Below are 24,456 nucleotides of genomic sequence, written 5' to 3' on the forward strand. Positions count from 1 at the left end.
TTTTTGGTGACAAAGTTGATTTTTCTTTAGAAAATGCGATGCATTGATGATGTAACACCCTCGCCATCGACTTTTAACGCAACATCGTACCAGAATGCACAACGCGTGATCAGTCAACGTCAGCATTTTTTCTTTTTTCATGTCAATAAACAAAATGGCGGAGATTGTTGACAGTGAGGCCGCTCCGGTCGAGACATTTATACCAGAAGTACATCTTGATAACAACGATAGGTGTAAACTCATCGCTTTCTACAAGGTGAGACTAATTTTGTGGGACGTGTCACTAAAATTGCCGAAGAAAGCAGCGAAAGAATAAAAAGAAACCGCTTTAAAAGACCGAAGGAGCACTTTGAATTCAACTTCACATTAGACGAGCTAGTAGGAGTGTGAAAAAGTCTGAGGGCATGTAAGCTGAGAGAGGTCATGAGAATTGGAGAAGATAAAGCAACATTCAGTGAAAGTATTTCAAATGTAGTTTCTGCGGAAATACTGACGTTGTTATTGATCGCGCGCGCAATGTTGCCTTAAAAATCGTCCCGTGTAACATACTGTTGTCGCAACAATGTTGCGTTAAAAGTTGTCTTGTGAAACATGGATTTAAAATCGCCGTTAAAAATTGTCGTTAAAAATCGTCCCGTGTGACATCATCTTAAGAGAATAGATAAGAGAAAGCGTAAGGTAATCTTTATTTTGCCAGGATGGCCCATTCAGCAACGAGGGTGATATCCAAAGGGGTCCTAGACAAGAGAGCGGACAAGTAACACGCCCTAAACGAAGAAAAAATAAAACATTTTCCTTTCATAGTTATTTTTAGTCTCATGTTAAATCTTTAGTCTTCCTCTTTTGTTAGATAAGTTTAAGGCTTGCGTTGTTTCATTGAGTCTTCCTTCGTCTTTTGTTACTTTTTTAGCTTAGATGTTTTGATGAGTAATGCCCTTTAATGAGCTTTAATGCTCTTTAGTGGTTTTATGCTTTTAAATTCTTAAATATCCGTGTGTCTTGTAACTGAACTTATAAATCACATGATCTACCCCCTGAGTAAGAGATCATACAAACTTAATATTACTGGTCAGAATACAAAGGAGTCCCTCTTAACCAGCCAGTGAATGAAAAGGTGACAAAGCTATTGGACCACACGGAAGTGGCTAAGGTAGAGAAAGCATACCTCGTGCAGCGTTTATACAGACAGGGTTCATAAATTTTGCAACCGCATAGAGCTCTTTCGATGACGTTACGCCTTTCGTTTACACGTCGCCGATCAAGACCACTACTGACACTAGCTTGTTTCGAGGAGCTTTTTCAAAACGATTTGCTTTCGTTCGTCGCTTAAGCGGCGATGCCATATTCACCCCCAGTTTGACACACTGTGCAAGGTTCTTGCTCGATTGCTTGACGAGAGACTGCCTCCTTTCCTCATTCCTTCTCATTAGCAACATGATAATTCGCCTGAAAATAATTCAGGCTTGAACGAGATTTGAAGTAAGTGTACTCCGCAGTACAAACATATGAATTTCATATATTCACTTCAGTATAGTTCTAGTTTGTACTTACTAATTTTACTTATATATTATATCGAATTTGTCAGTTGCGTTGAGGCCAGCACTTAATATTTGACCCACTTAGAAGAAAAGAACAGAAAAAGTATAGAAAAGTACATCATTCAGTGTAAAAACATTCCTCTGATTCATTGTTATGAAATTTCACCTGGAGGAAGTTTGCAAAGTTGAGAGATCAATACAACAACAAAGGCCAACATACCAACATTTTTTCTTTAAATATCATTTGACAATATCTCCTAGAGCGACGCACGAATTACAGCATGCCAGTTACCAATAGCATCAGCAATACAAGAAATGGGGAGATGATTGATGTCCAAGGGACGCGTAGAGAACCATAGTTTCCTTTCCCGATAACGGCTCCAGTTAATAGGGAAATGATCAAATGTCCAGATATTTTTTAATTTTTCAATTCTGCCAATTAAATTAAACGTTTGTAACTATTTAGTACATACTTAAATGCGATCTGTTTTCGCTAAATCAGTATATCACAAAGTGAATGGATGGATAGATACCCGAAAACAATAAAGTAGGAAGTGGTATGTTTGACGTAACTGGTAAAGTCCTGTCTTCTCAGACAGAGAAATCGTTCCAGTGTGAATAAGGAGAGGGTAATGATAATGATAATGATAAATAGGCTACCTCGTAAATACTCTCTACTGATCCCGAACAAAGGAGCGAATTTGAGGTTGAGGGAAAAAAAAAAAAAGAAAATTCAAATAATTCCCCTGAACCTCGACTTGGATCTTTTGTTTAGGATCAGTGAAGCGTAATTCGAAACTAGCTCATAACGTCTTCTATCAGGCAGATGCAAGATAGAAGTAACAAATCATGAAATAAAGAATTATCCAAGTAAAACGTTTTTTATTCGTTAATAATTTTATAACATAAGCTTCAAAAAGGACCCCACGGCCAGGCGGTCAGGAAGGGTACAATAAAAATGTGTGATAGCTGTTCAAAAACGTATTAATGGTTGACTATGTCCTTAACGCTGACCTCATATTAAAAAAGAGTACAAAAAGGAAGCCATGCCTAGCTACAACTTTTTTAACATACAATTCGGAAAACACGTAGGGACGGTCAAGCTAATGACCTACCAACAGAGATAAGTCCCATGTAGTGTTTAAACGAACGAACTAGTCGCAGTGACCGACTGCTTTGGTTAATGATCAGTTTACCTCTATTTTGTCGTAAGGACTGGTCGCAAAAACAGTTTACAAGACTGGACAATCAAAATTTCATAGGAAAATATTAGATATGTATAATCAAAAAGTTCAACGATGTACAAAACGTACTACACTTGAACTAAGCACTTAAGGTTAACTCTTAGATTAAAACGTATTTAAAGTTAACTATGGTCAACAACAACCTTTTTCTAACATGAGCCTCGAAAAGAACACCAAGGCCAGAGACAGCCGGAATTTGTATAATCCCAATGTTCAATGATGTTTTGTATAATCCCAATGTTCAATGATGTTTTGTATAATCCCAATGTTCAATGATGTAAAAACGCACTAAACATCAACTACATACTATAAGTAAATTTTTGGTACAAAAAGTACTAAAAGTTAACTATGATTAACTATTTTTTTTAACAATCTTTGAAAAGGACACCAAGGTCAGGCATAAAGAATGTATATAATCAAAATGTTCAATGATCTACAAAGCGTATTAAACATTAACTATATACTAAAAGTAAATTTTTAGTACATAATGAACTAAAAGCTAACTATGGTTAACGATTTTTTTAACATAAACCTTGAAAATGACACAAAGGCCTGACAGTAAGAATTTGTTTAATAAAAATGTTAATTGATGATGTAAAAACTAACCTGTACTACAGGTTAACTACACGTACTAGAAGTTAAGTTTTGCTTTTTCGAAGTGATTATAAATTGTGTCCAAAATAATGCTCGCGTTTATTAAAAACGTCATAACAAAAGAAGAGGCTATTCCAGCCTAACGATAGTGTAAAAGTTACACTCGTTAGTTAATTTTGTTGTAATCGGCTTTAAGGTGCACTTCAGTGATCCTTAATCGTATAGACGATCTGTTGCGCATTCACTGAACGACGCTGTCAGGTAGCTATTAAAAAGCATTTATTGCTGTCGCTGTCAGGGAACTAAAAAGGTCTTTAAACTCAATGTTAACGATCGGCATATTGTTCGGTTCAGGCCGAATTAACCTATGTTGTAGGCATTCCTTTAGTAGTCAAGAGCATAGTTTTTGATCTGTTACGTTACACGGCCTTAATGATACTATCAGATTTAAACCGTCCTTTGGTTCTTATAAGTGTAAGCCAGTATTGTAGACGACCTGCGCAATCGTTAACGACACTGTCAGGTAACAATTAAAACTGACTCTTTAACTCACTCAAAGCTGAAGAAGCCCACATATACGGTTACTTAACTATGCACGCCTTTGCTCTTATTGTTAAAAACAACGTTTTTGATCCATTATTTGGGCTTAATAATACTATCAGGGTACACCCGTTATTTAGTTGCGTCTAGGTATAATCAGTAGAAAGCAACCTTTAGTTATTGATAATCGCGTGGGAGATATAGTGCGATTAATTAACGACGTTATCAGGGAACTAGTGATTATTCTAACCCACATTTTACCGTCGTCATTTTTGTTTCTTATAACATTCCGGGGCCGTTTTAGTAATTGACAACAGTGTTGAACTGATGCCTATTCATTAATGATGCTGTTAGGTAACTAAGGAAAAGACTTTTAACACACTCCGATAAAAGCAAACCTAACTAACAAGAAAACACCCCTGTAGACTTTGAATATAAAACGAAACGCAACTAAATAACAAGTGTTCCTCTGATACTATGAAACATACTCCATAACTATGGAGAAAGTATGCACGATAAAATGGTAACTCCCCTGGCTCAGTAACCATTAGGTATTTAGTCGTGATTCACTTCCTCTTTACTTTACTTTCCCGCGCCATTTTTCTAACCTTGTCTGTTAATCGCTGTTTTGTTCTCATTTCTTCTACCTGATCCTCTCTTCCTGACAATAGCTCGAGTTCCAGTGACCTTAAAAAAAACGTTGTCAACACTGTCTTAAGCTGCCCTGTGTATAATCTCAACTTAAACTTCTATTTTTTTTTTATAACTATTAAATAATCTCCTCCTTGATGTCCACACAACTAATTTTACAGCCCTCATGAGTATATGATTAAGCAATTTAAGCAGTAAATTAATTACGCAGCCTGATGATCATTTAATCAGTCTATTTCACTAATTGTAATGTATAACCTTTTCATCTGTGAGATCACGAGGGGTCTTTAGGTATGTTATATGCCTTATTGTTTCCTGCTAATGAACTCCCGTTACTTCCCTTGTTTACCATCTTTCTTTCTTTTGCATTTATGTTTGTAGGATTTTTTGGTGCATGACAAACAAGTACAATTACCTTTTGTCGCCTTTCACCCGCTGCCAGACGACTTCTTTCTTGATAGCGTTAGCTTCAATAAGGTCTTTGGTTAATTTGAAAAGATGGGTTGCCTGCTCTTCCGTGAATTTTTTCCATAACCTTGAAGATTCAGCAGATACCGAGTCTGAGATGTGCGATATGGATGACGGCGCAGCTTCTGGTTGGGCTGAATCAAGATACCTCTTGACTTTCGCTTCAGCAGACTCTATGTCAGATGGGGGCTTCCAACCTTTCATGTATTCTTCTCTTAGTCTCCGGAGCTTTAAGACCACAGCCTTCAAGGGGCGTTCCTCCAGAAGCGTTGTTGTTGTTAGTTTTTCCTTCACGTTGGCCTCCTCGGTAGCGCCTGTCTCGAGGTCTTGTTGAAATAGCTCCTTCAGATGTTCCGTTTCCTCCCTCTTCCATGGCTTTGGGACTGCTTTAGTCTCCTTGGGATCATTCTGTGGCTGATGAACGTTGCTTGATTTGAGGGCAACAAGTTTGCTCACTGCCCTTCAGCCAAGGTCAGTTTCGACAAGCTTATTGTGGACACGATAATACCTGGCTTGTGTCAGGGTCTTATGCTGGGCTAGGGCAGCAAGATGATCCTTTTCATCTGGCATGTGGACATGCATACCAGTAGCAAGAGACTTCCGTATAATTGTGACAGATATTCTTCCCTCTGTCACAATCCCCTCTCTCTGGAAAGTTCGCCATACCGACGTTGATACCTGCGAAGATGTTAGGGGCATCCCGTTGCTTGTAACGAATAGTTGTTCAACCTGTGGGGTAGCTGCCGTGAACTGGCTTCGTACAGTTCTTAGGTACATTTCCATCATTTTGTACAAATCGTCATATACCCAGATAACCGCAGAACCATACTGGTCAGCTGTTTTGTGGTTACTAACAAGAATTCTGTAACGAGCCTGCTCTTCGTCTGTACCCGAGTGATAAACGGCATCCTTGAATTCAGCTACGGTCATGTTTGCAATGACCCCACTTCTTCCACTATTGTCGATGACGAGACAAGTCATCAACCAATCCCTTACTTCGCAGTGAGTTTTGTCGCTGATTATCCTTTGAACCTCGGCCCCCTGACTGGTTTCCTTTGACGAATTGCCAAGCTGTTTTACTGCATTTATTCACTGATCACCATGGCAGATTTGGTAGAGATTTTCACTGGTGATCAGTTTCTTAAAATCTTCCTCGTGCTTCTGAAGCTTTCTTCTCAGAACTTTCTTCTTTTGGGCCGATGACCAGGAAGACATCAGATCCCGGCGGGCGTTTAACATGTCAACGCTTACTTCAGACATGTTGGGTTTGCGTTCTTGCGTCAAAAATTTATAAAATAAATGCAAACTCATAAGATATGAGCGCACAGTTCCAGGTTGGTACTTGGAAACAGCATGAGACAACCATTGCTTCAACAGAGTTACTCCTTCTTTTCCAGGAAGCAAGAGCAGGTACACGGGTGGTTTTGGATTGTCGTGTCTGACTTCCGTTTCATTCATCTGAAGCCTCTTTATGATGCTTAAAACCTGAGATTTGTACTGCTGCGCCATTTTTTTCGCTTAGATATCCTCCGTCTACGTCCGTCAACCATTCATAGAACTCTGTCAGCAGTGTTCCTGTGCTTAGGTCAACGCCTCCAGGTTGGCCTTTGGTCTTGATGTTATCGATTTCACTGATTTCACAGTCGCTTGGGACCCAGTTTGTGTCCAATGCTTCGTCGTTATCGCTCTCATCTCCATCAAGTGCTTCATGAAATGCCTCATACATGCTATCTTCGTTGACTCGCGCTCACTCTTGAAGGTATGGCCTTCAGCTATTCTTCTACTTTTAAACTGTTTTACCGTTTCGCGCCAGTCTTCCTCATTATCAAGGAATGATCCTTCGTAGATTTTGTCCTCGCCAATTACCTCAAGTCAATAGACAATTAGCTCAGTCAATAGTCCCTCGCATTCTTGAGAGAGAGAGGAGGAAGAGATTGATGTGATTGATTGTGTCGAGGTATCTAGATCCGACTCTTCGCTACAGAGGTAATCAGGATCTAATTTTCGACTCTCCTCACTGTCAGAGATCTCAACACATTCAAAATCTTCGTTCTTGTTACGAGTATTTGCATTCTCTTCTTCGCTGTAAATCTCTTCTTCCCACTTGTCCTCTGTATCATTATCGAAACTTTCCTTGTGGTTGCTCTCCATTATGTCTCCTTTGCATTCTGCATTCAAACCTTCGGTCACTAGCTTCCTGTATTCTTTGTCACTGTCGACAAGGTCATCACTGGTACTGTCACTGGTTCTTGCATTTTGTTTCTTGGCTCTAGCTCTTGTTTTTTCAACTTCATTCTTTTTCCACGCCTTGTGTGCAAGCCTGTCATACTCTTCGTCACTGTCTTCTTTACTACGTTTCTTTTCTCAAATTAAAGCAAAACTTGTTCGCATGAAAATGCAAATACCTTCTGAATATTCATCAGTTTCCATCCTGATTTCCATATTGGAAGCCGCCATTTTGGGAGAAAGGTGACCGATGATTTACTAGGTACCAGTGCTACACACGTCGTGTAGATTATATATATCTGATAATTTAGTTCATATTAGCAATTATTGATATCAGATAATTTAGGGGTGGAGTACATGTTGCGCATGCAAAGGGTGAGCAGGATGCTGCTGGAGCCAATGTGAAGCAGAAGGTTAGTCAGGCTGTGCTGAGGAAAACAGCAGTGATCCAGAATGGCAAGGACATGACCGACTTCCTTGCTGAGAACTTTACCACTCCATCAGCTTCTTCATTTGCTTCACGAGCTAAAGCAGTGGGACTGGCTCGTAGGGTTTTCTTTTGTTTCTACGGAAGGTGAAGGTGCTGTCGTGAGACGCAGACCAGACAGAACTTTCAAGACACTCAAAGGCATCTGGAAGCTACACTGCATTAAGACAACTGCAGAGCAGGGATGGGTGTTTGTCCAAAGCCGTACTTTTTATTTTACTGACTGTATTGGTGGTGACGAGGGGAAATGCAGTAATAAGGAGTGGATGGACGACTGGAAGAAGGTCATTCTCGAAAGGGAGTCATCTGTTGCTACAACCAGGCAAGCTCTCCAGGATACTGAAGCAACCCTTGGTGACACTGCAGTCAGAATTGCAGACCTTGCTGCTGAAGGTAGTGTAGTAGCCATTGCAGCAGCAGATGACCCCGACTTCGAATACTACCTTTGGAAAGTTACAAGCAATGGCTTGGTAGAACTGGAAGAGGCAGTCACAGATGACTATGGCTGCACCTTTCCAAGAGGATCAGTTGGACTAAGAGGCAACTTTTTTATCAGAGACAACATCATTGACATGACATACAAACTTGTTGTAAAAAAAAGTGTGTTTGTTTTGGCTGGCACTGTGCGGCATGTGTGTGGAGAACTAAAGAGAAAGAGGAATAACATTAACAAAGTCCCTGTAGATGTCACTGAAGAAATAATTGCTTCTTTGTAAATCTAGAGATAATTGAAATATAATTTTTTTTGTAACTCAGCCATACACCGAATGCAAATATGGCGGACCACTTGGGAGGACTGGGTCTAGTTGCGCGAAAGCGAGGCTAGTGAGGCCTCGAGTTTGTTTTGACAACGCGTCCTTCGAGTCCATCGAGTAAGTGTTTTGTAGTTGTTCTGTTCTACGCTTTTCGATATGGTTACGAGTTGTCGTGTCCCTGAATGCAATCAGAAAGGAAAGAAGACGCCCACAGGAGAGAAAGTTTCTTTCTTTGAATTCCCACGCACTCCTACGAGGAGAAAACAGTGGATTCACGCAATTCGCCGTGAAGGAAAGGATTTTAAGATCGTCGATGGAACAAAAGTTTGTTCCCTTCATTTTAGGCGAGAAGATTTAAGAAAATCATTCAATGGACGGGCTTATGTGGCTCCCGGTGGCGTTCCAACCAGATTTTCGTGGTCAGTTCCATCTACAAGGAAAAGAAAAGCTCCTCCAGAAAGACATCCTCTGCCTCAGAAGAAATTATTTGCAACAACGTCTGCTTCCTCTGATCACACCGAGTTACATGTAGTGAGCGAAACAGATATCACGGCGGAATCACTTTCCGAGTCGACGGCAACTGCCTCTAACCAAAATACTGAGCCAAACGATACTTGTTCGGAGTTAAATGCGCCAAAAAAGATCGAGGAACTGGAAGAGGAGGTGTTAAAACTTCGACAGGAAAACACTGAGCTAAAAAAGAAATTGGACGAGGTAGAGAAACAGAACGAGGCTATCTCGGCCCGACTATTTTCTCTGGAACGCTTTACATCAGACGCTGACATCAACTTTTATACTGGCCTTCCAAATTATGCTACTTTCCTCGCCTTATTTAACTTTTTGAACCCAGGTGAAAATGGAGAAAACATTCGTCCAAGAAGCACCTTAAAAGATGTGCCAGAGGATTTTTATGATGTGGACTCTGATGATGAAGAAAACATTTCACCTGCAAAGAAAGGACGCCCACGAAAACTCAAACCAGTTGAAGAATTTTTTATTGTCTTATGCCGCCTGAGAAGAGGCTTTTCAGAGCGCCATTTAGCTCACTTGTATGGTGTTGCCCAGTCCACCATAAGCAGGCTTTTTGTGCCATGGATTAATTTCATGTATCTGAAATTTGGCCAAGTTTGCATCTGGCCTCCTAAGTCAGTTGTTCAGGCAACTATGCCTGCAGATTTCAAAGAAAAATTTCTCTCAACGCGAGTCATTATTGACTGCACAGAGGTCTTTTGTGAAATGCCAAGCAGTTTGCTTTTGAACTCTGAACTTTTCAGCTCGTACAAAAACCATGTGACATTGAAAGGACTTGTCAGTATTGCACCAAGTGGAGCTATTACATTTTGCAGTCAACTTTATACCGGCAGCATCTCTGACCGCGAAATTGTTTTACAGAGTGGATTTTTGTCCCAATCCTTTGAAGATGGTGACTCTGTTATGGCAGACAAGGGATTTCAGATACAAGACATCCTGCCCCTTGGTGTGGATCTGAATATCCCACCCTTTTTAGGCAGTGATGCTCAAATGTCTGCCGAAGATGTTGTTAGGACACAGCAGATTGCAAGTCTTCGGATACACGTCGAAAGGGCCATCAACAAGATAAAGAACTTCCGAATTTGGAATGGAGTTGTTCCTCTGAGTTTATTTAGTGTCGTTAACCAAATATGGACTGTTTGTGCTTTCCTGTGCAACGCTCAGGATCCACTCATATCTAATATCACATGATCTGCTTATGTTTATTGTTTTACTAAGCCAATGTTGTTGTTTTCATTTATCTTTAGTTAAAATATTTTTCAAACCAGTTTTGTTTTTGTCACTTTTTGTGTTTAAAACATGATATTTAGAAACATACAAAATCATAAATCAAACTGGTTTGAAAAATGCAAAACCAAAAATAAATATGAACCACAACAGTAAAATTGACTTGACGGCAGGGCTAGTTATAACACTTAAATGTCCTGCTAACCTAAAAGTTTAGCATTTGCACAATGTCTGAACAATAACAAAACACTATAGACCCATGATGTTACATGAAACACATAAATATAAACCTAAGGTGGGAATGGGGGGGTGCTCCATTAGGGCTTATGGTGGACATGCAGCCAGCCTGTGTATGGCTTTTAGGGATTGTTTTGGGTTAAATTTCTTAAGCAGGGAACCAAAATCAGCATTCTGTCTGAAAGTCTGCAGGGTGGGAAAGTTTCTCTTCTTAAACATGGTCAGATTTCAAGTGTCTGAGCCACACCTCTCAACCCAATGATACATGGAGTACCCCCCCCCCCAGAATCCAGAGCCTCATGAACCTAATGATTGTATAACAGTAGTTAATTGTTTTGATGTTTAAATGTCCCAAATAGGGGCTCACCATGTAGTAAACATGCATATTATAATAACAGTGACTTTGCCTTATGCTCTTGGTTCTCTAGCTGCTATAGCTAGGAAGTGTTTAAAATAATGCAGTTTCAATGTGTCCTTTAAATTGTTCCAAAATTGCACGTCAAATGGAATTCGCTCGATGCTCATTCCCTTACTGGTGTAGACGATGAAATCACACCACTTTGCCCCGCTCACACCCATCAGCCCTTGCACTTGGACATAGTATTTATGGGTGCGTTTAAGTTTAGGCTTTCCATCGACTTCTTCCATGAAAAAGCTGCTATCAGAGCATGCATCCAGTGGGGTGACTAAGTACTTGGTTTCTGGGCACTTGACCTCAGAAAGACCAAATTGATCAGAGCATCCAGGATCAATAACCTTGCCATCTGGTGATGCACCCAAGTATGGGGCATCCATACTTATTACAAGTCCTGACTTAAAAACCTTCACTGACTTGTTAATAGAGGACATATATGTTTGGTATTGTTCTAAGGCAATTGGCTCATATTTAAGTCCATGATTAGTATATCTTGATGAAAAAGGCTTTGGATTTATAAGATTTTGTACTAAAGATTCATGGTTTCTTTTTCTGTCCCGTATAAGACCAAAATTGGAGGCAGTAAATCGGAATTTCCTTTCCAACTTCCATTCAGGGCACTCTGATTGGCTGCGTGTTTTAATTTCAATGCCATTCAGTTTATCTTCATCAACTTGCAGATCCTTTAACAGTGATTTTTCTGCTTCTGAAAGATCAGCAGGTATCTCAAACTGTTCATTAGACTGACTTGATAGGGGAGATCTTGGATATGTCACAATATGCTCACCATGGTTGGCAGGGTTTGCCCTTGGGATAGACGTGATGTCACAAAACACTTTGAAATTATCTTCGGTCACTGCAAGTTGATAGCTAGCATACGAGCCTTGTGGACTTCTGCCAAATTTGGTTTCTACTAAGGGAATAGAATCAGCCTTTGGGGTCATAATCTGTGCTAGGGCCATATTTGGGTTCAATTCTTTCAAGGTTGCCAATAGTTTCTCTTCATCTGCCTTTTGCCCCCGTATATTATTCCTTGCCTCATATAGTGTACATCTGACACCAGGTTCTCGAGCTGATGATCTGGGCTGCTCCAGGTAGGTCTTTGCTACAAGCACCCCATTGCTGGTTGTGGATTTATAGAGTCTCCTCTTCCCTTCCTATGCCACCTCTGTAAAGAGGAAGTACATGCTTGCTTTGGCTGCATGTCTTCTTCGTTTTCAAGTTCATGGACAGTTTTACATTCATATAATGAGAATTTGCAAATCTTCATCAAGAGTGCTAACATATGGTTACAAAAACCAACCTTCCCAGCAACACAGGAACATGTAGCATGTTTCACTTCCCCACTTAAAATGCACAATGCGACTTTCAAGTCGTGTGGGGCATCATTCTTCCGAAAACTGTGATAGCAGTGAGACCGGAAATAAAAGTAGTTGTCATCGCTTGCTGCGGAGATACCCTTCAAATATTCGTCATTCAGAAAAGTTGTCGCTTTCCGAATACTCGTTGGGCTTTACTTGTCGGATCAATTCTTTTTCCAGACTTTGAAATGTGGTCATTCATTTCGGCGCGGGTAAATAAGGGCATCCGCCGTATGTCTGCAGACCAGCCATCTGATGGGAAACTCAAAGGATGCTGAGTTGCGGCAATTCCGGAGTTGTCATCTTTGTTTTTATCCAAGCGTTCCTTGCGCTTTGTATATACAGAGTCAGGATCCGGATCTACTATATTTTGATCACGACCTTCTTTGATATATTCCTCAACCCTAAACAGAAGGGAAGATAAGATCGTTTTTAAACTTTGGTTACCGCAATTGCAATCAAGGCAAGCGAGGCGCGAAATCTCCGCGAATCGGTCGAAGTACGAGCATCCTACCTTTTCACTAATTGTGCTTTTGTTTTCAGTCCTTTCAATGTATCGCCCCTACATTTCAGCCAGAAACGAAGTTCTTCATTTTTTAGCGTGGCAGGCGATCTACCTCGAAGAGAAGCTCCAGGAATATCGTCTTCTGTGAGCGCACGTGAAGCAGCCATTCGTGACGATCAAAACACAGGGAAAAGCCGGCCTCACTGGCTGGCCTCACTAGCCTCGCTTCCACGCAACTAGCCCCGGGCTGCCCGAGAGGTCCGCCATATTTGCATTCGGTGTATTATGGCCAGTGAAATCTAATAATACAGTTAAATGCCACGCCCGCAAAGGATTGTGGGTAATCAGTAATTAAGCTTCAAAAACCGAACAAACATTGAAATCTTCACTAATTCTTTTTAGAACGTAAATTAGCAAGTATATCTTGCAAATAAAAGTATTTTTGGCATACTTTTTACATTTTCATGAAAATACCCTATGTTACACATTTGGGCATGATGATTGTGCTACAAGTCATTATATAGATACATATACATATTTTAACCTTACTTTTTCATTGTACACTACCTTTTAATTCTAGTTTCACTAGCCGGAGCACAGGCCACGCCTTGGGGCCCGATATTCCTTCCAACTGTAATAGCATACAGATAGTTTTTACTACTGCATAATAGTAATGATAATAGTTATGCAGAATATTAATAAAGTGTTGAGCTTTTATTAGAAAAGTTCTATAATTATGATAATGTAATAATAACGATGGTATTGAAATTTTAATTAAAAAAAAATGAATAATACTAATTATAACCATGTTTGCGCGTGTATCACCTAAGTGCCCTATGGTGACGAAAGTGCCCTATGGTACCTTGCATAAGTGCCCTAACGTGACATAAGTGCCCGAATTTACGTTGCAAAAGTACCCTTTAATCTCTCTCTCTCTCTCTCTCTCTCAACGGGTGAAGTAGCACTCACTTGAAACTAGCTTCGTTAGGAATTTTTAGGCTGAAGAGGACTCTTAAAACACTGGCCGTGAGTCACAGTCACGAGGTTTTTCAAAAAATCGGAGGGGTGAGCTCTCATTTTTGATTCTCCCCTATTTCATTTCAGAATTCCCAGGGTGCACCATACTCAAGCACCTCATTCACATCACGTTTACAGAAAATGGTCGAACTTTTGACCGGAAGCAGGGTCGCGGTCTGTGGACTAAGGTCATCTTTCGTAACCTGGGCATATTCCCAGAGCTAGGTCGACATGGTTATTGAACTGCACGTCACGTTGTTCGTTCGTTCGTTCCCCATAAATTTTGGAATCTGTTGCTTTAAAACACCAGCATGGCCACATCGCTGATAACCGTTTGATACGTTTTTTTCTCCCTCTGTGTGTCTGTTGGTCTATCTTCAGCGAATGCGACGACCGCATGAAAGACAGCCTTGCCGCTTGTCTCTGACACTCCCGAGAGCAGGCCCAAGCCACCTACGACCGACCCACGGCAAACGAGAGGATGCCCCCAGCACTAGATTTGGCCAGGCGCAAGGCCGAAGAGGAGCTTGTAACTGGGCCAATGGCCAGCCACCACTGCCAAGCCGGAGATCGGCATTGGTGACTTTTGTGGGACTTAGGGCAGCACCCTACAGAAGCCTTTGATTTTCCTGGGGTTGTGTTCAAGCTTTCCGCCCAAAGACCAGGTCCTTCTTCTATGGTAGAGGCACACCCGGAGGTTTTAACTATGCCCAAGACTTGGACGGTGATCACTGGGCGGACTTGAGAGTCGTTAGTTGCTGTGAAGGTGGCTGCTGCCAAAGGGAGTTCCTACGCCATGCTGACCACCGTACACAAGATACACAAGGCAGTCATCGGCGGGGACCAGGGATCCTGACCTGAAGGCCAGAAAAGCAAAAGGAAAAGGAAAACAGAACAAGAACTCTAAGATCCGTTTTCTTCGCTATTGTTATTGTTGTTGTTGTTGTTGTTGTTGCGCTCGTAGTTGCGGTTGTCGTTGATGATGTCAATTTCTAGCTGTTAAATAATAAAAATGTGTGAATTTGAAAGGTCCCGCGTCAGTCAGTTAACTATTGTTCAGAAAGCGAGAATGACCATGAAATCTGTTTTAAAGATTCTGATAGGGAAAGTGTGCCAAGAATGCAATGTTCGTAGTGTAATAGTAAATTATAGATTTGTAGCGGAATTCAAAACAAAGATCTAGAGACTAAATCAAGCACCAGCGAAAGCCAAAACCAAAGAGGGTAGCGCGTTAAAAAAGCTCTTTTCCCAGTGGACAAACGGTAAATATTCAACCTGGAGTTTTAAGATTTATTACAATGAAATGGACAATGTAAGAGTACAAAATGAAAACATTGAATTGAAGGGACAGAAAAGAAAGCTTGAAGATGATTATAAATAGGAGAGGTGCAAGAAAAGCAAGCTTGAGAAGAAATTAAAGGAAGAAAAGGCTCGCAATAAGGAAATTACTGGAAAATTCTAAAAGAAATTTAAGAGACTAATTCGAAAAATAAATGAAACTTCAAAGGAAACAGAAATCAAGAGGCCCTACCAAAGGGAAAACATTTTCAGATTAACGCGAAAGGCATCAATCCAGAGTTCGAAAACAAACGGTCAAAGACTGTGAAACATCACTGTCATTTCTTGGGCTTCATAATTTTGTGGCCACTAAACTTGAAATATTGAATGAGAACACTCACAAATATGAGACCCTAACCTTGGTTGATGAGGAGAACATTCAAACCTCATCTCCTACTGAAGAACTGACTGATGAGGATATTGATGAAATAAATTTGCTGCTTGACACAAAAGAAAGATTTAATATATCAAATGAAGGATATCATAAACTTACAATGATTGGCAAGCATCTGACCAGATCTTGGAAAATTCAAGACAGGGTCAAGGAAATGAATAGGAAATGGAACTTATATCCAACACCTAGTAACACAAATACAGTCCAACAGAGAATGAAGGAGAGGTTGGAAATCAGATTACAGACTTTAATTAAAAACACTCCCTCGGATGCAGCCTTTACACTTGATCGTAAATTAGAGTAAAACTATCTGGGAATAGCGCGAACATCGGGAAAAGGTTACATGTTATCAATGTAACCTTTACTATGCTGGACGAAGAAAGAAAAGCAATGTCTGCTGATGGCAATCACTTAATTGCAGTAATAAGAGAAACAGAAAACTATGACAAACTAGCACAATCCCTGGAAGATATCAGTAAAGATGCGAGTTCTCCAAAGCAAATTTCACTCGGAACACTGAATTTTGAAATTGAGTGGTTTTTAGGGGGCTACTGGAAATTCCTCGCTTGAGTTTGCGGCCTTGATGCAGCAAAAGCCATCCACCCATGCATTTGGTGCAAATGTCCACTATATGAATAGTATGACAAGAGAAAAGAATGGTCTCTCATTGAAATTTCAAAAGGTGCACGCACTGTTCAAGAAATTGAACAAATGTCGAGGGTTAGGGCAAGAGCTGATCAATGGTATAATGTTAAGAAAGTTCCCCTTTATCCATCTAATCCTCTCAACTATGTCATCAGAGACTCACTATGCCTGTTTCTCAGGATCTCTGACAATCTTATTAATAAACTTATCCTAGAGTTACGACGTCTAGATGCTGAAAAGGACAAGTACTTGGACAAATTCAGTATAAATAACTGGGAGAAAATGGCGTTCATGGAAAAAAGTGAAGGGTTTTTGTTAGGGCCGGGACACCGGGACCTTTACTCGGCTATTTTAATTTTTGCCCCGGCGATTTTCACGCTCAGTTTGTATTAAAACTCCTGTGGAGACTATGGTCAGCCGACAATTTTAAATTTGAACGTAAATTACGGTAAAATAAATAAAATTTTGTATTATATCTCTGCTTTTGGGTATGTTTCTTTGTGATAAATTTTGTGCATGTGCAGCTAATTTGGAGTTCGTGACTTGAGACGTTATGAAACAAAACAAACGCATTTATGGGCACTCCCAAAGTTCGTAATCGGGGCATCGAATAACCTCCATTCGTGAGTAAATGTGTCAAAAATAAATAGTGTTACAAAACCTGGAAGCCTCGCGAGAAAAAAAAATGCGTATTTCCGTCGCGGTTTCTCATGGTGTTGCGACAGACAACGGCAATAAATTCAGCTTGTTCCATCGCTACAGTTCAGTCTAGCATTTGCTCTCGAGAGAAAACAGTCAAACAGCAATTCTCATCTTTGTGACAACGTTACGTGACATATCTACTTTGGCGGCCTTGCACAGTACCAAATGAAGTGGAAAATTAATCAGTACTTCACTCAGAGGTAAGCTTTTTTCTTTGTAGTTAAAATGTAATTAGTTGGTATGTACAGTACCTGTCGCGCCGCTTCGGCGAGATCATAATATCGATAACATTGCGTTGCTATATTTAGTCTGACGTTGCTTTAAATTACCCGCAAGGTTTTTTAATTTGCCTTTAAGCTTTTACCTTTCTTGGTCTAACAAGTTAAGATGGGCATGGCATGTTCTCCAGTTGTTTTTCAATCAACGCCATTTTAATATATTCACGTGTGTAAAATTTAGAAAAACGTGTGCGGTGAAGCGAATCCAACTTGTTTACGTTAGTTTCTACTTTCACAAGCTAGCAAGAGGTCGGCAAAAAATATTCATTTCATACGAAATCTGCGGCATAAAATTAGAGCTTATATTATGATATAACATGATACTAAATAATTCATACACGTTTAGTGGAAATACGTGGAGACAAAGTTTTTAGTTTTAAAACCCACCCGCACTAATTCAATTAAATTGAAACAAAGCGTGAATCAACTCATTGCATCAGAGAATTATAAACCAGAACGTAGCGATGAAAAGTTTGAATGCTGAACGAAAAAAAAAAAGTAAATGTTGCTGTACGTTATATGATAAGGAAGGGTTGCAACTTTTTCCGGAAAAAAATTGGTATTCGATTATTTATGGCAAGAATGCGGAAACAACAAAATTAGGCACGCGAGACAAGCGAGACTTCGTGCTGCAAAGCCGAAACCCGCTTGTTCCTCTTTGTTTTTGTTTGTTTGTTTTTTTTTTAACGGGTGTAGAAACTGTAAATGTATTTTCTGTCTTTCCTTTCTTATTCCACAAAATGGAACATATCCTTACCTCTTTAAATATAAATTAAATTGCAGGCCGACGCCAAAAAAAACGTCTGTTCCAGGAGGCGAAACACACGGAGAAACACCTGTGGTTAATGTACTCTCGGCTACAGCTATTGAAGAACCTAGCAGTCAATCATCCAATCCTAAGCCTAGTCAGAGTGTTTCTCCTCAACAAATGCTTACGGAAGATTCAGCGGCCAGCACATCAACCGAACCGATCAACTTCAACGAAGCCTAGTGTGCCCGATATCAATGCTACGCACGATATGATCAATGATCTATTCTCAGCGGACGAAGTTGTGCAGTTTTTACCACTGCACTGAAACTACGTGCAACTACCAGAAGGAGAAAGGAAAGAAAAAATTTGACCATGCATGGATCTTTCGACGCGATTTAACTTACGATGCAATAACAGGGCTGTGGTGGTTACTTCATTTAAGAGAAGGGTATGTACTGTCTACTCTGCAGACTTCACCAGGCAAAGGGCAAGCACAATAAGAGTGCATCATATGGAATGGAACCCGCTGTACGTTTCCAGACCTCAGCACTTGTGGAGCACTGCAGCGGACAGAAACATCAAGATTCCATTGCAGCAATGTTAAAGAGGACCTCGATTTTTCAAGAAAAACTTGACGAGCGTAACCTCCACAGGCATGAAATTCTGTATAGCGCTTTCATGTCATTGTACTGGCAGGTTCAGCATGGCATTGCTTACCGAAACTTCCCCTCCATGTGGAAGATGATGCGGACGATAGGACTGGAAAAGCTGGAGCATTTCCAACATGAATCATTGTGGTCAGTAAGAGGAATCCTCACGACGATGTGCAGGGTAATAAAGGAAAAGATCACAAAAGCTGCTAACGAAGCGAAGTTTTATGGCCTCATGGTGGACAATGTTACTGACATTCAAGTGAAAGAACAAAACATCATTTTCATCCAGTATGTGGAAAATGCAAATGTGCAAATCCGCTTTTTAGCTGTCAAAGATCTTATGGAGGATGCTGCGTCACCGAACGCCAAAACCATCACTGACAACATTAAAGAAGAACTGGCTAAGGATGACCTTGACGTTCAAAAATTCCTGAGTTTGGCGTCTGACGGAGCTTCAGTAATGGTTGGCAAGAATAATGGCGTAGCAGCACTGCTCAAAAGGGAGAACCCAAGACTGGTCAACGTTCACTGTATCTGCCACAGACTGGCATTAGCTTGTGGGGACTCCAACAACGAGGTGAAGTACATGCTAACCATAGAACGCCTACTGGTTCAGCTGTACAAGTGGCTCGAAAACTCCTGTGTGAAGACGGCAGGGTATCTTAAGATGCAATTAAGACTTTGAGACATGCAGCTTCCCGCTGACGAGTCTAAACGACACAAAATTGGTCACAAACTTCAACAGGCTTGCAGAACACGGTAGGTGTCCACAGACAAAGCGGTGCTGGGGGTTTGGCAGGACTACACTGCAATTCTTTTAACATGCAGTGCTGATGAGTTTGGAAATGATGCAACTGCCATTGGTCTACTATCCCAGATGAAGACTGTGAAATTCATAGGTAAAAAATGAGATTTTTATTCTGGGTTAAAAAAGGCCTGTGTATGTACTTAGAAGACTTTGTTAAGGTCTGATGTTTTTATTGACAAGTCTAGTGAACAAATGATTCAACGGCATTATGTTTCTTCTTTTTTCTGTTGGGAGTATTTATATCCTGAAGATGATTCTTCCTATCCTCACAACCATCAGCAAATGTTTCCAAGCTAGTGTAGTTTCATTTGTCAAGATTGTTCCTACACTTCAGTATGCCAAGGAACAACTCAAGCAACTTGCTACCAACGAGACGCCTATCGCAGTGCTAAAACAGGTACACTTTATCTACATGTTTTATTGTAACTGTAATGTATGTATTATCAATGTAGTTTTATAAGTTGTCAAGTTGTTCTAGTGAAAATCAGGGTGAAAACCTGTATATTTCTTAGTTATCATAACAGTTACCGACATATAGTTAAATATCAATTATGCTACGAGAATAAAAAAACAATTACATTATCAGATTTTCTGTCATTCTTCATACAGGACTTGCAACCTGAAGGACGACTCCAACTTGTTTTGAAGGACTTAAGAGCAAGAGACCAGCCAGACCAGTCACTGCCAACATCCCACCAAGAAACTCAACTCAAAAGCTTTTTGAAGAAGTATGTTGGTGCCCTGACTGAAAACATTGATGCATAGTTCCAGGAGTCCTCTCCTGTACTTGATTCCTTCAAGATATTTGATTTACTTTCTGTTCCTGCAAAAACCGACGACAATTTCTTTTTCTTAAAGTGAATATGGCTCCAGCATGATTAAGAAGTTAGCCGACCATTACTTCCCAAGGCCTCAGCATGCAGAAGACCACCAACAGCTTATTGTGGAATGGCAAAAGGCAAAATATGACCTACTGCAGTGGAAGGAAAATGCTCTGCCACAAGCTATTTGTCAGGGGGAAGGTTCAATTACAGCTACTGATTGGTGCCTATCCAAGCTGATGCAGCCACCCTATAGATCTCACTATCCCATGCCGTCATTCATGGCTGAAGTTTGTCTAAGTTGCCCAGTCAGTAATGCTTGGCCTGAGAGGGGAGCCAGTGTCCTGAAATGGCAGAAGAACAGGTTGTGGTCAAGAATCAAAAATGATTTGCTAAACCCCTTGTTGCACATTTCTATCAATGGGCCCAAACAACAGTCAAAGGAGTTGCCATCCTTAATCTGTGATGTGGTTGCAGAGTGGCTGAAAGAAAAGGATAGAAGAAAGCTTAAAAAGCTTCCTCCCATCTCAGCTACTGTGGCCTCATCTTCCTTGGCAAATGCAGGAGATGAAGCCACTCCACATGATCTAGATGTACCATCCTCCATGGAAGTTGATGATTCACAAAGCATCAAGAGTGAGCCAACTGTCGACACGTATGTTGCTGCTCTCCAGCTTGAATGTGATGAGAAAAGCCACAACATGGAAGATTCTGACTATGAATCAGACTATTTCTCTGATTAGCTATAAAGTATCAAGTATAGATAATTCATTGCTCTGAGTTGTCTTAGGTTACTCATACCATAAATGAATGCATTTCTGAGCCAAAAAATGATTTTTAAAGAAGAAATAAATTATCAAGGAAATTTTTTTACTTGTGGATTTAAAACAAGAAAACACCAGTTCTTGACATATGAAGAGCATCCTGACTGCAGAAAGATACATTATGGATTATTAAAGCTGAAAGGTATGTGTTTTATATAGGAGTATTATAGATTTATACCATGTGAACTTTACAACTTTGAAAATAAATATTAAAATTGTGAAAAAGCCAAAGTTGTCATTTATTTCTTAAGCATTTTGGTATGTGAACGTGACATTTTGGTATGTGTACGTGGTTTGGTATGTGTATGTGACAAGAAATGGCGGCAGAACCGCCATTTTGGTCCCTCTTACTTTGCAAAAGGTCCCTTTACTAAAAATCTTAACAAAAACCCTGATTCTTTTCCAAACTGCAAAGGATGCTGTCATCGCTATGCCGAAATTCAAGCTTTACTTCCAGTCAGGTCAAATTAGTTTTAAGGAATAGCAAAACAGAATCCATTTTTCACCACTGGAAAAGAATTGAAGATCAAGCCATGCAAGGCAGGGGAAGTTAAAACTATTGCAAGATCTTTGTACAATAAAATTGATGTCACCTTTTAAAACGTATGCAGTATATCTTTTGGCGAGGCCTTGACTAACCTCCCAGAGCTCCAAGCTCCAAAAAAGACAATCCCCAGCTGAAGCCAAGAGAGAAAAGAGAGCCACATATAGAAGATATAAACAAAGACTTGAAGACGAATGGGAGAAAACTTCCCTTTTGAGGTAACTATTTTTGGAAGAGGGTTACTGACTGTCAGTTTGTAGGGAATATATCTGTCAAGTAGGCAATTTACATCAAATAACAATCTAATTTAGTCAGAGCATCATCACCCGAAAAATCTGCTATTAACTGTAGTTACCAACAATTCAACAACTTATAAAAAATGGGATAAAAAAGACGAAAACTTCATGCAGCACAAAACTGCTCTATTAAATATTTATTAAGCTAAGAAGATTATAAATGTCCAAAAAATGCCTTTAATTTGCAAAAATTTTCATATGTCTTAGGGAGTGGCAATCATATGCTGCAAGGCAACGGGATCGGCTTGATACTTCCTTTGAGACTAGACAAGCTGCAATTAAAGAAAGGACACCAGTTCAGAACATGAAGAAGATTCAGCTGTCAAAAGAAAACGTCATGCTAGCACTTTTCATGCTATGACATGGGACAAGAATAGTCTAAACTCTGAAGTAGACAGGTACGAAGATGGTGTGAAGGTTAATTGGTCAGAGATTGCCAGAAGGTAGAAAATAACAAACCGAAAGGGAGATATTGCAAAAAAAGGAGGCCAGATACCTCAGGAATGGCTTATTTCCCAAGGTGTCGACCAACACAGATTTATATGTGCTGCTGAAGTTGAGCGACAGCCCAGAAGACAGAAATTAAAAGCTGACAAATTAAGACAAAAAATTAAATGATGCTCTAAAAGAGAAACTGAAACTTCAAATTCAGGAAGGAGAATTTACAGTTGGCAAGCTTATATTTCCTAGAGAGGTAACACAAGTTGAACCAAATATTGAAATAACTGATCCCAGAGCTGTTATCTTATTTTATCAATTTCTTTGTATCAATTTCTTAGTATCAATTTCTTAGTATCAATTTCTTTTTATCGATTTCTTTTTTACATCTGCTTGACTGGTTAAACAAACAAAACACAAAAACCATGATGGGAAAATAGTTTCTGAATAAGCTGCAACATGACAGTTTTGACCAGAGCCCTTGATTTCTAGTGCCAAACAAAAGGATTACAATCCAGGAATTGAGATTGTGTAATATTTAATTATTGTTAATGGCCAGTGAAAACAGAGATTAGCTTCTGAGTCCATGTTCCATGCCTACTTGAAAGGTCTTTTAACAGTTTTCTAAAAAATAAATGATTCTTTCACTTAGTCCCTTTATAACATTGTGTAAAAATGAACAGTGATAGATCCAGTGAAGTAAATGCAACAGATTTGCTATACCAATAAAATTATGCTATTTTATTATTAAAATTTTCTATTAACAAAAATGCTTTGTTGTTCCTAGTATGAAAAAATAATCATCAATGTAGAAGGCAACCTTCAGACCATCAAATTCACTGTGCAAGGTCGGAAGCAACCTCTAGAGGAAATTAGAAGGAAAACACTAAAGATGCATGAGAAGTACATGAAAATCAAAGAAAACCAGCACTACTCAGAAATTCCCAGGGAAGAGGCCATCAAGCAACTCAAGCAATGAAATGAATATAACCAGGATGATGGACTCACCAAAATGACGAAGCAACGACAAGAATTGTCAACCACACGACACCTTCAGATATGGCATGACCACTCCACACTTGCAAACACTGGCCACATCATTTTCACAGTTAACCGCCTTTATGATCCTGCCATCTACATGACCGATCAAGAATACAAGAAAAGTTGCCAAAAGTTGCCTCATATCTATATTATAGCAAGATGTAGGAGCTGTGATGTAGAGTAACTGGCCTATGTAGAGACACGTCTTTGCTGTCTACAACATTGAAATTGAAATAAAAGATATAAGATTCTTTCACGGTGATTCTCCATCTCGGCAGTTTGAAAGTGGGAAGCAGAAGGGAGGGCACTATTATTGCTCTGGTTGTGGAGTTTTTGCAGATAGAGTGAATGAGCTAGACCCCAGCTTCAGATGCCAAACCATCTCACTGCATGATAGACAGAAGATTGTACTGAAAGGGCCCATAGGAAAGAGGAACTCTCTCCTTCTGAAGCCAAAGCCATTTAGCGGTCTGAAGAACTCAGAATCGGAATTGGCACTAGGAAGGAGAGGAATTTATGAGGGGAAGACTAAGAAGGAATTAAATATTCTCTAGGATGAGAGTCTCTATGGTGTGCCCAGAGTGCCAGCACTTCTTTATAACAACCCCAATGCCACCCTTGAATCCTTGAACCTTGGAGGTTATGAGGTACTTCCATGTGAACCAATGCATGACATTTCACATCACATTGAGCTACCAGCGCATATAGAGGATGTGTCATGTAGAAAAAAATTAGAAGAAGCAGTTGGATTAACTACAGGGAAGAAAAGAACAAAGCGGACAGTGGATTACCCCCGATGTTCTCTAATAACAACCTCTTGCTATGTGAGAGCAACAGCCAGCCCTAGGGAGCAACATCTTCTCAACACAATGGTTGACATCCAGGACATCCTTTACAGGCAAGACAAGTTCAGATCCCCACGTTTAATTCTCCGTTTCCATAACTCCAGCTGGTACCACCATACTTTTCGTTTGACAACTTTTATCTCCGAGGAATCACCCTAAATCTTACGATGCAGAGCGCTGAACTTTTCTTACCAACAGTACATGGACTTGTAGAAAAACTGTTAATTAGTACTATGCAGTGCTGTTATAGACTTTGCGTTATTGAACGAACGTGTATTCCGC

The 24,456-nt window shown here is 40.0% G+C and overlaps 4 protein-coding genes across 4 annotated transcripts; 2 read left to right on the plus strand and 2 right to left on the minus strand.

Moving 5' to 3' along the window:
- Window positions 1-6,907: 6,907 nt before the first annotated feature.
- LOC136279672 (uncharacterized) lies at window positions 6,908-7,492 on the minus strand. The gene is made up of 2 exons (XM_066163609.1): window positions 7,441-7,492; window positions 6,908-7,398 (listed from the first exon to the last, which is right to left on the minus strand). Exons 1-2 carry the CDS (start codon window positions 7,490-7,492, stop codon window positions 6,908-6,910), a joined length of 543 nt encoding a protein of 180 aa, XP_066019706.1.
- Window positions 7,493-8,496: 1,004 nt separating this feature from the next.
- Window positions 8,497-10,225, plus strand: LOC131791879 (uncharacterized). The gene has a single exon (XM_059109251.2). The coding sequence runs from the start codon at window positions 8,660-8,662 to the stop codon at window positions 10,223-10,225; it is 1,566 nt and encodes a 521-aa protein (XP_058965234.2). The 5' UTR covers window positions 8,497-8,659.
- Window positions 10,226-10,274: 49 nt separating this feature from the next.
- On the minus strand, window positions 10,275-12,098 carry LOC131791900 (uncharacterized). The gene has a single exon (XM_059109273.2). It carries the CDS (start codon window positions 11,873-11,875, stop codon window positions 10,907-10,909), a length of 969 nt encoding a protein of 322 aa, XP_058965256.2. The 5' UTR covers window positions 11,876-12,098; the 3' UTR covers window positions 10,275-10,906.
- Window positions 12,099-18,354: 6,256 nt separating this feature from the next.
- On the plus strand, window positions 18,355-19,242 carry LOC131788541 (E3 SUMO-protein ligase KIAA1586-like). The gene has a single exon (XM_059105624.2). The coding sequence runs from the start codon at window positions 18,355-18,357 to the stop codon at window positions 19,240-19,242; it is 888 nt and encodes a 295-aa protein (XP_058961607.2).
- The last annotated feature ends 5,214 nt before the right edge of the window (window positions 19,243-24,456 follow it).

The sequence above is a fragment of the Pocillopora verrucosa genome, chromosome 3, assembly GCF_036669915.1.
Source record: "Pocillopora verrucosa isolate sample1 chromosome 3, ASM3666991v2, whole genome shotgun sequence".
NCBI lineage: Eukaryota > Metazoa > Cnidaria > Anthozoa > Scleractinia > Pocilloporidae > Pocillopora > Pocillopora verrucosa.

Excerpts from the sequence above, each read along its gene's own strand:
- LOC136279672 (XM_066163609.1), bottom strand. The coding sequence starts at position 7,492 with ATGGCGGCTTCCAATATGGAAATCAGGATGGAAACTGATGAATATTCA. Across the intron at positions 7,399-7,440 it reads AACTGATGAATATTCAGAAG|AAAAGAAACGTAGTAAAGAA; the intron begins GTATTTGCATTT and ends CTTTAATTTGAG.
- LOC131791879 (XM_059109251.2), top strand. The coding sequence starts at position 8,660 with ATGGTTACGAGTTGTCGTGTCCCTGAATGCAATCAGAAAGGAAAGAAG.
- LOC131791900 (XM_059109273.2), bottom strand. The coding sequence starts at position 11,875 with ATGGCCCTAGCACAGATTATGACCCCAAAGGCTGATTCTATTCCCTTA.
- LOC131788541 (XM_059105624.2), top strand. The coding sequence starts at position 18,355 with ATGTACTGTCTACTCTGCAGACTTCACCAGGCAAAGGGCAAGCACAAT.